This window comes from Microcaecilia unicolor, chromosome 2 (genome assembly GCF_901765095.1).
Source record: "Microcaecilia unicolor chromosome 2, aMicUni1.1, whole genome shotgun sequence".
Lineage (NCBI taxonomy): Eukaryota > Metazoa > Chordata > Amphibia > Gymnophiona > Siphonopidae > Microcaecilia > Microcaecilia unicolor.
The window spans coordinates 96222982-96238019 of NC_044032.1; the positions used below are offsets into that span (position 1 = coordinate 96222982).

General features: G+C 45.0%; 1 protein-coding gene across 1 annotated transcript in view; it reads right to left on the reverse strand.

Moving 5' to 3' along the window:
• The window catches only part of LOC115462995 (interleukin-6 receptor subunit beta-like), a 92530-nt gene that overhangs the window by 36389 nt on the left and 41103 nt on the right, over positions 1-15038 (reverse strand). The window contains exons 3-4 of the mRNA XM_030193146.1: positions 12058-12363; positions 7987-8107 (exon numbers count right to left, since the gene is read on the reverse strand). Of these exons, the coding sequence (XP_030049006.1) occupies positions 7987-8107; positions 12058-12363 (427 nt within the window). The remainder of the gene's footprint in view (positions 1-7986; positions 8108-12057; positions 12364-15038) is intronic.

Below are 15038 nucleotides of genomic sequence, written 5' to 3' on the forward strand. Positions count from 1 at the left end.
CGTTTTCCTGAATCATGGGAAGAAGGGTGCCCAGGGAAACCATCCTGAACTTCTCTTGGACCAGAAATTTGTTCAGGCCCCTTAGGTCTAGGATGGGACGCATCCCCCCCGTCTTCTTTTGGACAAGGAAGTACCTGGAATAGAATCCCAGCCCCTCTTGCACTGGTGGAACGGGCTCAACTGCACTGGCGCTGAGAAGGGTGGAGAGTTCCTCTGAAAGTACCTGCCCTTGCTGAAAGCTGAAGGACTGAGCTCCCGGTGGGCAATTTGGAGGTCTGGATATCAGATTGAGGGAGTATCCTAACTGCACTATTTGAAGAACCCACCGATCGGAGGTTATGAGAGGCCACCTTCGGTGAAAAAATTTTAACCTCCCTCTGACCGGCATTTCGCCTGGCATGGACACTTTTTTATGGCAGCTATGCTCATCTGGAGCCAGTCAAAAGCCCGTCCCTTGCTTTTGCTGGGGAGCCACAGGGGCCTGCTTTGGCGCACGCTGTTGACGTGAACGAGTTCGCTGGGGCTGAGTCTGAGAAGGCTATCGAGAAGGAGGATTGTACCTACGCCTGTTATAAGCATAGGGAACACGCCTCTTTCCCCGGAAAAAACGTCTACCAGTTGAGGAATAAGCAGAAGGTACCCGGGAGAGATTGTCCATAGCGATTTCCCGCTGTGTGATCTGATCAACCACTTGCTCGCCCTTCTCGCCAAAAATGTTACCCCCCCCCCCCCCCCCCCCCCGGCAAGGATCATCCACAATCCGCTACTAGACTTGATTGTCCAGGTCAAAAGCACCCAGCCATGAGAGTCCGCGCATCACTATACCTTGGGCAGTGGTTCTAGATGCAACATCAAAAGAATCGTAAGCACCCCTGGACAGGAATTTATGACACACCTTCTGCTGCCTGACCACCTCCTGAAAAGGCCTGGCCAGCTCCGGTGGGAGCTTATCAACCAAGTCCGCCAGTTGCTTCACCGTGTTCCTCAAGTGGATGCTCGTGTAGAGCTGGTACGACTGAATCTTGGCCACGAGCATGGAGGACTGATAGGCCTTCCTCCCAAAAGAGTCCAGGGTTCTAGACTCCCTTCCCCGGGGGCGCCGAGGCGAAATCTCTAGAACTCCTGGCTCTCTTGAGAGCGGAATCCACAACCATAGAATCGTGAGGTAACTGTGACTCCATCAACTCAGGTTCTCCGTGAATCCGATATTGGGACTCAGCTTTTTTTTTGGAACGGTGGGATTACTTAACGGCTTAATCCAGTTCCTTAGCAATGTCTCCTTACGGACATTATGCAAAGGGACAGTGGATGACTCCTCAGTCCTGGGCTTATTATCAGATACCACAGGGAAGGGAATAGCCACAGACATTTCCCGGACAAATGAAAAGAAAGACTCTCCGGGGGAGAAAGCTTTCTTTCTGGTGAAGGAGTAGGATCAGCGGGAAGACCACAAGACTCCTCAGAAGAGAAATACCTGGGATCCACCTCTTCCTCCAACGAGGCATCCTCCTCTGTGTCGGACAAGAGTTCTCTGACTGCAGTCCGAAACCGGGCCCGTCTCGACGCCGAGGAACCATGTCCTCGATGGCGATGTCAAGAAGTCGACTCCCTTGCCGGCGGTGATGAAGCTCCCTCCAACTATGTTGAAAGAGTCAACCTGGGTGGCAGCTGAGGCCGATGCCGCAAGCGGCACCGGCGTCGAAGACCTCACCACAGGCGGAGAGCCAACTGCCGCTTCCATCGATGGTACCGAGGGCGCAAGCACCCCCCGCACCGGAACAGACTGACGCAGCAGCCCTTCCAGAAGACCTGGGAGAATGGCTTGGATGCGCTCTTCCAGAGTCTCTGTCGGGAAAAGCTGTGGGGTCGGTGCAGGAGTCGAAGCCAGAACCTGCGAAGGGCAAGGAGGCGATACCAGGCTCTCCGGAGACCGACGCAGCGACACCTCTTGAATGGAGGGTAAGCGGTCCTCCTGGAGTCGACGCTTCATGGGTGCCGAATCCATCGACGCCTGGAGCTCCCGGTATCGTGTTTGGAAGGAGACCGTTGACGATGCTCCTTTGCCTTTGCTCAATGCACGTCATCGATACTCTTCTGTACCGACGAGGAGGACGTGGAATCCACACGCCTCCTTGGGGTCGGGTCCGAGAGTTGTCTGTCCCAGTGGGCCTGCACAGCAGGAGTCTTCGAGGCAGGTGGAGACCCACTCAATGGCTCACTGCTCCCAGCGTATGGTGGTCTCTGGACAGCCATTACCTGCACTCCCGAAGTCGATGCCATATCTGGTGCTGATGTCGACATCGACGCCGAAGTACCGGGCGAAGCTCCAAACAGACGGTCCCGCTGAGCTTGTCTCGACACCTGTATCCGCTTTTTCAAGCTAAGACACAACCTACACGCGTCTGGGCAATGGTCGGGCCCAAGGCACTGAAGACACCACGCGTGGGGGTCGGTACCTGAGATCGCCTGGTTGCACCGAGTACACTTCTTGAAGCCGCTGGGAGTCCTCGATGACAGAAGTCAAAATTCTGAATTGTGCCAAAAAGGAGGGCACAAAAATGAGGGGCCGCGACAAAATTGAAAAGAAACTTAAAAGGGAAAAAAAAACTAGGAATAAAGGTCGTTTTTTTTAAAGTTTTTAAAAGAAAACAGCTCAAAAAAAGAGCATAAAAGAAAATAAGAGCGAAAAACGCCAGAAAACGAAGGCCCTTTTCGGGCCGAAAACAGAGAGACTGCAAGCAGTCACTCCCCAACCGCGGAAGGCGAAGAACTGATCAGGGCTCTCGCGCAACAGACGGGAAGATGGCCGCGCCCGCGCGATCGAAGGCTCTAGCAAACTTTTGTTGCTAGGGAATATTTCCGTTCCTGGGGCCGCCGTGGACATCGACCCATCAGTGAGAACAAGCAGCCTGCTTGTTCTCAGAGAATAGATTTAGTGTGTGCTAATGATTAGTGTGCGCTAAATGATAAGATGCCCATTATATTTCAATGGGCAACTTATCATTTAGCACACACTAATCATTAGCACGCACTAAATCTGATAGCACACCTTAGTAAAAGGACCCCTTATAGTAGAAAGAATAATTTATCAGAACTGGACATAAAACGTGCTAGTTAGACTATTAAAAATTTAGCCATCAGAGGTAGATTATTTATTTTTTTTAGCAAATATTTTTTATTTAATGAACACCAGCCCTTGAACGTCCTCTACACCCTCACATATGCCACGGATGTAGAGCATTTCCAAGCCAGAAGCAATGTAGCAAGGACTGAATCAGAATAACCTTTTTGTCTCAACCAAGCCCTTTCAATGGCCAAGCCATAAGACCAAAGGGACACAGATCCTCCAGATGTACCGGACTTTGCTTCAGCAGCTGAATCAGGTCTGCATACCACGGCCTCTAGAGCCAATCTGAGGGTACAAGAATTATTTGACCCTGGTGCAATGTGATCCTTTTCAACACGCAGCTGAACAAGGACCAAGGAGGGAAGACATACAGCAGATGTGTCTCCAGCGAGGGCTGCAGTAGGGCATCGATCCCCATCAACCCCAGTTCTTTCCAACGGTAGAAGAACTTGGGCACTTTGGCATTCCTTTTCATCATCATCAAGTCCAGAAGCAGAGATCACTAATCGATCCACTATCAGCTGAAAACCATGGCTGGATAGCTCCCATTCTCCCGGGTCCAAGGATTGCCTGCACAGAAAGTTCACCTCCATATTCAAGGACTCAGTGATGTGAGCTGCTGACAAACAGATATTTTTCTCCACCCAATTCATAAAGGAGGCTGCCTCCACCACCATCAGATGGCTGCGGGTCCCACCTTGCTTGCTGATATAAGCCACTGTTGTCACACTGTTGGAGAAAACACAGACTGGGGCCCCCAACTGAAAGTGAGTGGAGGAGTGGCCTAGCGGTTAGAGTGGTGGACTTTGGTCCTGGGGAACTGGGTTCGATTCCCACTGCAGGCACAGGAAGCTCCTTGTGACTCTGGGCAAGTCACTTAACCCTCCATTGCCCCAGGTACAAATAAGTACCTGTAATATGTACCTGTAATATGTAAGCCGCATTGAGCCTGCTATGAGTGGGAAAGCGCAGGGTACAAATGTAAGAAAAAAAAAAAAGGGAGAAAAGTCGTGTAAGGCACTCTGAACTGCCCTGAGCTCCAACAGACTTTCTACTAATGAGACTCCTGTTCCATCCAGGTGCTTTGTGCCAGATGGAACTTGTAATGAGCTCCTCAACCTGACTTGCTGGTGTCTGTTTTCACCACCTCCCATTTTATTACTGAAAAGGGAGCTCCAACGATCAAATTCCTGGGCAACAACTACCACTGCATACTGGCAACCAGCATCCAAGAAAGATGAAGCCCGTACTTCTGAGACACTAGACACAAGCGGCTGAAAAGGAAGTCCTGTAATGGCCGCATATGAGCCCATGCCCATGTCACCACTTCCATCGCTTCTGTCACTTACCCCAGACCCTGGGCCTGCCTTAACTGAGAAGGTGACCCTGTTGAACTATCTTCGACCTCCTGCGTTCCCGTGAGGAAGATCCCCTCCCTTCCTGTGTCAGACAGACACCCCAGATACTCCAAAGTCTGCAAAGGAGTTACTCTGCTATTCTTGAAATTGAGAAAACAACATGACAGCAGAAGATGGAAGACTTTGTCCATCACTGCCATGCTGTCCGAATAGGACCATGCACGAACGAGCCAGTTGTCAAGGTATGGGTGAACTTCGATTACCTGGTGCTGAAGCAATGCCACAACCACTACCATTACAACCTCGGTAAATGTTTTTGGTTAAGTGGCAAGACCAAAGTGCAAAGCCATGAACTGGAAGTGATGGCCTAGCACCGCAACACAGAAACCTCTGATGCGGCAGCCATATGGGCATATACAAGTACAACTCCTTGAGATCAAGGGTATTGGGCAGCGGATGCATGCCAAAAATCCTTCACGTTTGAAAGATCCTTCACATCTACTATAATAAAAAGCACCTCCAACATTCTGAAGCTGACCGTGGCACACTTCAGTGAAGGGTTCGTAAGATTCGTAAGTCTATCACCATCTCTCTCTGTCCCGCCCTCGCGTCAAAACGTGATGACGTCGAGGGCAGAACACTGACAGGGAAGGGAACGCTGCAGAGTTGCCAGGCAAAGGAACGCAACATCACAAGGATGAGTGAGACGCTTCTCTCACAGGACAGCTGGCTGCACACATGAACCGCGCAACACATTACAGCCCTTCCTCCACACTGACAGCTGAACGGCAAAAACGAAGCGCACGAGACGCTTCAGACGTTACTCCACATGAACCGCGGAAGCCCCTTGACCACTACTGCGAGCTGAGCGGCAGCGGACACCAACAGACGCTTCAGCCGTTCTTCCAAACGAACCGTGGAAGGACCACCTACACCCCTTGATTGCCACTGAGAGCTAATCGGCAGCGGGCAACAACAGACGCTTCAGCCGGACAGCAGCGTGGAACCTAACAGGTGAATCACAGAAACAAAACAAAAACAGATACACTGCACAGACACTGAACTCAGTGTCACACTCTCTCTCTTTCTCTCACACACAGAGACACACTCTGTCTGTCAGAGACACACACTCTCTCTCTGACACACACACACTGTCTCTCACACAGACACATACTCTTTCTGTCACACACAGAGATACTGTCTCTCTCTCTCTCTCTCACATACACACACACAAACAATGTGTCTCTGTCTCACACACTCTCTCTCTGTTATCCCCCCCTCCCCCCACCTGTCAATGTCACACACACACACACACACTCTGATGCAGGACATGGATACATGGACACTCTCTCTCTCTGTGTATCACACACTCAATCACTGACACCCCACCCCCACAGCAATGCTGACCCCCCTCCAACCCTTCCCAATAAAGACGCATCAACCCTGTCACACTCTCTGTGTCACATACACACACTGATGCAGGATCCCACTCCCCCGTGGAACTGGGAGGGAGGGAGGGAGGGAAGGAGGGAGGGGGGGATGACGACCCTGGAACTTGGAGGGAGGGAGGGAGGGGGACGACGACCCTCGAACTCGGAGGGAGGGAGGGGGGACCCCTGGCACACACTCTCATTCTCACACATTCTCTCTCTCTCTCTCACAGACACACTTGCATCCAGTCTCACTCTCTGTCACACACACACACTCGCACATTCACTCTCTCTCTCTCTCTCACACAGTCACTCTCACACACACTCTCTCAAATATACACACTCCGAGGAAAACCTTGCCAGCGCCCGTTTCATTTATGTCAGAAACGGGCCTTTTTTACTAGTATAATATATTGTGCATAAAGTCTTTCTAAACAATTCAAAATAGAATATAAATGCATATCTAAAATTAATTACAAGGCAGAGCAAAAAAGAAATTTTCACTAGTTTCTTAAAAAGTGTACATACCATTTCCTTCCTTGTGGAACAGTCAGCGTTCATCAGACACAAAGAACTGTCTCAACATAAGAATCTGGACCAGCATTATTAAGGGGACCTTTTACTAAGCCATGTAGGCGCCAACGCATGCCCATCACGCGTCAATTTGGTGTTACCGCCCAGCTACTGCATGGCCCAGGCGGTAATTTCGTTTTTTACGCAAGTATGCTATGTGCGCCGGAAACCGAGCGGTAATCGTCATTCTATGCAAATAGATGATTACTGCATGGTTAATGCATGAGACCTTACCGCTAAGTCAATGGGTGGCGATAAGGTCTCAGATCCAAAATGGACGCGTGCCAATTTTTATTTTGCTGCACGTCTATTTTCAGCAAAAATTTAAAAAGGCTTTTTTCTGTTGTTTTTTTTTTTTTACTATACAGGCACATGCCCACACTAGCACAGCCCATTTTTCAACGCACCTTAGTATAAGGACCCCTAAGTAGTGAAACACATCATCATCATCTTAATTTTAAAATTTCCACTATAATTCATAGGCAGCCAATGTAATGGCTTCAGTATAGGGGATATAGAATCTCAAAGATGCAGACCCATTAAAAAAATTCTAGTGACAATGTTCTGAACCTTCTGCAATGGAGCAACAGTTGTTCTTTGGAGGCCCACCAAAAGGCAATACAGTAATCCACGGTATTAATATATGAATAATGAAGGCTAGATCTTCACACAGAAAATGTCATAGAGCTTCAGGATCAGGTGAGAATATTGATGCTAGTATTTCCTTTATTCGCATCAGATAAAGCAACTAAGGTACCTTCCTTCAAACAGCTGAAGCTGAAAACTAAGAAAGGTTTCCTCTCCTACATGCTGAAATTCAGAGGCAGAACTGCAAAATATACCCATTCCTCCCTATTCCCAGACAGCTCTATCCCAACCAGGATATATAGAGTCTCAATTTTAGAATACCGAGTCTGGAAGAATTTTAAGGAGCAGCTAACCACTCATCCCTTACATGGAAGTGTTCCAAAAAAATGAGGGCTATATTCAGTTAGGTTAGCCTCATGAGTAGGACCACTTAGCACTTCATTGGGATTTTGTTACTTCATATACTCATCAATCCTGTAATGAGGAAAACGAGCGTGCAATGATGAATGTGTAACAAAACAAATTCAGGTAACCAAACTAATTTTTACACACCACCAATCTAGTCATACCATTTTCATAAAACTGCCATGATTGCATATTGTAAAGGTACAGAAGTTAACCATCCCTTTTTTTTTTTTTAATTCCCCAAGTAAAGAAAGAGAGAGACTAATGGGCTCACCTCCTGCTGGAGACTGAGAAAATACTGAGGCTAGGGTCACATGGCCAGGGCTCTTATTGGCTCTCTAGAGTCAGAGGTTTCTCAGTCTCCACCTGCTGGAAGGCGTGCACAATCCATCAGTCCAATCCTGGGCCAGTCCAGAGGGATGCTAAGGAAGAAACACATAGTCTGATAGTAGAAAAAAAGGAGATGAAATTTACTATTTTTGTTTAACATAAGTGACATATTCACCATTGATGCTTCAAAGTGAAATTAGTGGGCAGGAAAGTAGGCCTTCCAGGATTCCAGGTACATGTCAAATTATCGTCATTATATACAATGCAAGTCAAATTTTCAGGTTTGTCTGGAGGCACTGTAAAAGACAAAAATATTCTTAGTATTATTCTGAAAAATCAAAGGAAAACAGGGATATTTAAGGAAGGCGTTAACTTGGTGAGTTTGGACATGAGCCAAATTGAAAAGGTCCTGTTGAGGTCTCTAGGTACAAACATATCACCCCCAAATAGAAATAATAGCAATTTTAGAAGAAAATAAGTGTTAACTTACCTCCAAATATTTTTGTTAAGCCTGTTTTTCACACTACTGGGCTGCTTCATGAAAATGAACTAAGGTGTTGATGGTATATTTATTTATTTTAGCACATTTTTACCCCACCTTTTCCCACATGTGCAGACCAGTGGTTAATCAAATACAATTAAAGTAGATGGGATAGAAGAGACAAGGAAAAAAAGAAATAAGGTTAAGGGAAAGAGAGTCCAAAATGGTATATGAAACGTATTGGAAAAGGTGCTCACTGATTGGTGTAGATTTTATAAAACTGGGAAAATATGAAAATATCACCAGGAAGTTTTAATGAATTCTATTAGAGCAAACAAATTTAATACTACAATCCAAATCCCGCCCTATTATGTGAAATTTTTTTTTAAAGTTACAGAAGTTCAAACATGTGACTGTTTTTGGACCCATGGTAAGCCGCATTGAGCCTGCCATGAGTGGGAAAGTGCGGGGTACAAATGTAACAAAAAAAAACAAAACAAAACAAAAAAATCAGCCACTCTCAACATTTTGAATCTGCAACTTTAACCATGTTTTCCCCAGAGACTGTCAAATTTTACTGCCACTTTAGTAATCCATCTTCCTGAAGCAGCTCAGTGGGGTGAAACATAGGCTATGCTGGAGCTAGAGTAACAAAATATTCTCTTTTATTACAGTGGTAATATGGACAGCTTGTGCTGGAAGTAAAGATTTCAAATATTTTTATGGTAGTGTCTAGTATGCATTTTGATGTATGCCATGATTATCCAAATAGTAATATATATGAAATTTGGAATTGAAGATTCATTATTTGATAAAATTAAAAATATTTTTTTTGAAGTTTATTATTTTTTGGTACAACATGATTAGATCAAACATGTGGTGACATGAGAGATTTTTCACCTGGAATCACATACACCTGGATTCTATAAAGGCCCCTTAAATTTAGGTGCAAATCCTAATGCACATGAAAACGAATTGGTTAATGAGCCACTATCAATTACTGCCGTTAACTGGCACTAATTACGACTAACATGCAGTAAGTCCTATGTGCTATTCTATAATCATGCACGCCTAAATTGTCTCATGTGTAACTCAAAAGGGAGCGTAGCCATGGGAGGGGCACGGGTGGGTCAGGAGCAGTCCCAAAATTCAGGTGCAGTTATAGGGTCATTTGCTCACCAGCATTCACACCAGATTTCAGCAGTCATAGGTCCTCATGCCCAAGGTTGGGCATGAGAAGACACACTAAGCTCCATTCTATGAAGGGTGTTCAGCCTGACCTGCTCTTTATAGAATAGCGCTTAGCACAGTATTCTTCCCAGCACCTTACTTTGCGGCCCTTTTACTAAAGGGTTGGCATGCAGCAAAAGGCTTGCTACGCTCTAATCTGGAACTAGGAAGCCTGAAGGTAGTTCTCACGGAGTGCCATTTCCGGCACTACAAAAAATTTTCTATTTTTGTAGCGCTGGTGTTTACCTGGGTTAGTGTGGGAGCCCTTACTGCCTCCTCAATGGGTGGTGGTAAGTGCTCCTCCCCCACCCCCCGAAATGGCTGCCCAGCAAGTGGATCACTTACCGCACAGCAATTTCTTTTCCAGAAAAAAAAGACAGACTTTTACCCACTGTGGTAAAAGGGGGCCTCGGCACATGAGTGGGAAAGCGCGGGGTACAAATGTAACAAAAATAAATAAAAAAATAAAAATATCAAAAAGACACACCGACACTAGCACAGGCCCCCTTTTACCGCAGCTTAGTAAAAGGACCCCTTTGGGTGCCATTTACTAAATCTGGCCTATAGTTACTAAGGGGCCCTTTTTACTAAGTGGTGGGTAAGCCCACTGCAGGCTTACTGAATCTTCAGCTGACGTCAGCAGTAGTTACACCCTCAGGGTGCGGCATTTCCAGCAATAACATAAATATTGAAAAAATATTTCTGCAAGGAGTTACCCGGCAGTAATTGGGCAGCGCCGTGCACTACCCGGTTACCACAGGAGACCTTACCACCACCACCAGGTAAGTGCTCCCCCCCTGCAGGGTCACGCGGTAAGAGGAATCTTACCGCATGACAATGTCTTTTTTTTTTGGCATTTTACAGCTGCGGTAAAAAGGGCCTCAGCACACAGCAAAAATGGCCCCCACTGCTAGCGCAGGGACCTTTTTACTGCAGCTTAGTAAAAGGGGCCCCGAGTTGTGAGCACACAGTGTTTTCCTTCTCCCATTTTTCTGTTTCTTTGATGTATATGTAAAATTGTAAAACAAATTTGTATAGAGATACATGATACATAAAGATATTAGTTTTATTTTCTTTTGGGTTTAGGCTTGTTCCCTAATTACTTGGCCCCTCTTCTTTTTGAGCCCCATTTACAAAGCTGGCATGTGCGCCGAGGCCCCCTTTCACCACAGTGGATAAAAGGCAGGTCTGTCTTTTTTTCAGGAAATGGCCATTGAGGTTTCGGCAAGGGCTCTCACACTAATCTGGCTATAACTGGGAAGCGAGCAGCAGTGATTGATTACCGCCAAGTATATATCGGCGCTACAAAAATAAAAATATGACATGCACTGGGGGAACTACCACCGGGCCTTTTTAGCCTGTGTTGGGCTTACCGCGGCTTTGTAAAAGGGGCCCTTTGTTTGTAGATTTTTACTAAAGCTTTTGACACTGGTACCACAGAGGAGGGTCAGTGTTCAGTTTGGCCTTTTTTTCCCCTTTTTGTTATCTCAAATAGCTTGGGCTATAAGTGATGTAGGGTCAGAAGATGGAGTTCATATAGTCAGACACCCGTACCATAGCAGCATTGTTTGCACAATGTGGAGCCCAAGGTTCAGGTTTGTGTATTTTGGTAGTAGATAAGAGATATCTGGTTAATACTCATGGGCTGTATCTCTGCATACTTTTCCTATGCATTAGTAGAATGTCTCTTCAAGATGTATAATTCCATCTGGTATTTTTCATTGGGTCAAAGGACAGGGGCTCGTAAAAAAAAGATACTCAAGAGCTTGGACTCGCCACTTCCCATTTGTAGTTCAGTCTATTCATTACTACAGTTCCTTTTTTGTCAGTTTCTTTGACATCTTTGAAAATCTTACCAAAGTTGTGGATGGTGTTATATTTTGTAAAGTTTGGTCATGGGGCAAGTGATATTTGTCGATTATCTCAGTTTGGACACAGCGCTTCAATTAACTGGGGTTATCCATGCAGTGCTTTGCTTTTTGTACTTTTCCCAACAGAATTCAGAAGAATGACAAGCACAGAATCTCTCTAGACAGAAGGATGCAAGGGTAAAGCCTAAGGCTTGTTAGGCCCTGTAGTACTGTAAAAGGGACATGCAAGATAGAAGGGCTTTGCCATCATTTTCTGTTCCTAGAAGATGCACTTAAAACCTTACACAAAATGTTATGTTTTGTATATGAAATACTCACCAAACTGTTTTGTGCTGTTCTTGCCTTTAAGCTTACACTTATTAGAATACATACAAACACAATCTATGATTCCTCAGATGAAAATTATGTATTAAACTCTGATTTGACCTATTACATGAGAATATTTATATAGCACTGAAAACAATAATATAAAAGACATACATGCTTAGAGTTTCCTATATATGCACATGAAAGATAGGAATAACATGGGATATTGAATATGTAGCTTTATAATAATTATTATACATCTGATTAATCCTCACTCATAATGATTAGGCAATTTCCAAAATATTTTTGTAATAATTCAATATAAAATGCATTATAGCTAAAGAAAAGAAACACTTACAGCCCAATGTGAAAAAAATTCCATGAAGAGTTTGTTCTATCTGACCATAAACCCGAAAGCTGCATGTAAGTGGACTTTCAAATGAAGATGAGACATTGAGAGTCACGCTGGAAGTTGTTTGGTTAATTACAGTATATTTTTCTTCAGGGATCTCAGTAGCTTTAGATTTCCAGATAATGTGACTGGCATTTTGCTTAAAAAGATCAATGCAGGTCTCGTTAAGAGTGCAAAATGCTATAAATTGGGAGCCTATTGCCAATACAGATGATTCTGGGGTGATGTGGCCACAGGCCTTTAATTGTTCATCTGCAAAAAAAGACAAACAAAAAATTGGTACCATAACACTAAAAACATAATAATGTTGAATAATCATAGTAACAAATAGTAACATAATAAATAAGCCCAGAATGGACCATCTACTCTGTCCAGTAAGGCAGGTTACCAACCCCACCCCTCCCCCATGACCTTTTTTTTTTAAACTTGACAGTTCTAATTTGTTCTGAGTGGACTCTCAAAGCACCATCTTGTGTACTGAAGAGATTGCTGGCTTCCATAAAATGGAGTTAGCCATAAATTTATATAAGTGAAATAAAAAAAATTCAACCAACACAAACTTTTTTGAAATGTTTCAATAGGCTTAAACTACAGGGTGGGCAAAAAAAAGGTAACCCCTTGGAGTTTTTTTTGCTGTTTTCTCAGCAACTGCTTTGAATTTCAATGAGAAATTTTACGTACTTTGTCATCATACTTACGTTATTACCATTAATATATTAAGTTATATGTTACTGACATTTTAGTGTTATTACCTAGATTTTTGTACATTAAAAATGTTTGAGGTAACAGTAAAATAACATTCAAATGATATAACAATGTGTCATAATTTCACAATCACTGTGAATGTTCAAAGCATCCACCCCCAGCTTTAACACAGGCCTTCAGCTGCTTTGGGAAGCTCTTAACTGCCTTGTCGATCAGTCCCTGTCCTGTGGAAGGCTGTCCAAGATCATCTGCAGCACTTCCTCGAGTTCAATGATTGTTTGCAGCTTTGGGTGGAGCTTGTGACAGGCCTCCAAACTAGAGAGCTGCACGGCTTCCGTCCCCGCGGGAATCCCGCGGAACCCGCGGGATTCCCGCAGGGACGGAGGCAGTTCCTGCGGGGTTCCCGCGGGGATGGAAGCAGTTCTGCGGGGTTCCCGTGGGGATGGAGGCAGTTCCTGCGGGGTTCCCGCGGGGATGGAACCAGTTCTGTGGGCTTCCCGTGGAAGTGTAAGCTGCACCTGCACCAGCCTCTCATCTACCGAATACCAATTTATTTGAGTGCTGTCTCCTCCTCCTCTTCTTCCTTGCTTTAATAGCATAAATGTGGAAAGTCTTCCATTAAGGAGGTGATAGAGTCACAAATGATGACGGAATTCAAAAAGGCGTGCTAACCTTAAATGGCTGCATGTGTATGGATATGTCAAGTGACACTTAGATGGCGACTCTGGCTGTGATGAACTAGAGCTGATACCTGGCAGACTTGTATGGTCTGTGTCTCATACATGGCAATCTGGTGTAGGATGGGCTGGAAAGGGCTTAGGCAGCAACTTCAGTGGCTGGAACATGAGGACAGTGCTGGACAGACTTTTATGGTCTGTGTCCCACAAATGAGAACATGAATAGGCTGGAGTGGGCTTCGATGGCAACTCCAGCAGTTGGAACATAAGGTTGGGGCCAGATAGACTTCTATGGTCTTTGTTCCAGAAACACGAAAGAAAGACCATAATCAAGTATATAATATCACACTCGTTGATTTAATGATGAATTGATCATGAGTGTGACTATTGGGCAGAGTGGATGGACCGTTCAGGTCTATTTGCTGTCACTTACTATGTTACTATTAATCCTCTTTGCTCCCAGTCTGGTGCACAGACCTCAGCTCTGACACAGGCACGAGAATCAGATGTCACCTGACCTACTGGCGCGTGCAAGTGGCGGCCTCTCAGCACACACTGCCAGTGAATCAGAGACAAATCTTACATGTGCTCACCAGAGTGTTCCAAGTTCCAACTTCCGTTCCTTCCTTGCCTACAGTGCTGTGGCTCAAATCCAGAAAGAGACTGAGGGAGCTGACTGGATCTTTCTTTTATGTACTATTAAATTCTTATGGGGATGGGTGGGGATGGGCTAAATTCTTACGGGGATGGGGACGGGTTGGGATGGTTTAAATTTTTGCGGGGATGGGTGGGGATGGGTAAGATTCCAGTGGGGATGGGTGGGGACGGGTAAGATTCCAGCAGGGACGGGTGGGGATGGGTAAGATTTCTGTCCCCGTGCAACTCTCTACTCCAAACACTACTGCCCAGACAAAAGTCTATGTCACTGTGACATCATTAACTGTAAGCTGGTATCCCTTTTTTTTTTCCCCAAATAATGGTAGTTTTACAGTGCAAAAATTTTTGAATGCACAAAAATTGCTGGGTTATCACGAAAGCTAAAATGTAACTTTGCCATATTTAAAGATACTATCTACAGTTACATGCGGAGTGGAACGAGATTAACAATAAAGCTGTAAAATTTCAGGTGACCTGAGGATCAGAAGCCTGATTTGGGAATTGAATCCAATTTGTGTGCACGGCAACATTCACCACTGAATCAATGGTCCAGTCACTGGTTTATTTATCTATTCGGAAGGGCATACCAGGCTGACCCAACTTAAACGCATCAACCCTGCAACACTTCACTATCAAAGAACGTATTGGACATTATCAAACCCTCCTACCTTTAACCCATATGACTGAGTCTTATCTTCCCTATAACACCTTAACTTCTTTTGTATTTATCCCCTACCGAACTTGGTGAATGCCTTTACGGTATTATGTAAGCCACATTGAGCCTGCAAATAGGTGGAAAAATGTGGGATACAAATGTAACAAAAATAAATAAATTTAATTTAAATACAAAATTACTAATCCATGGCTACAATTTACATCCATTTCCAA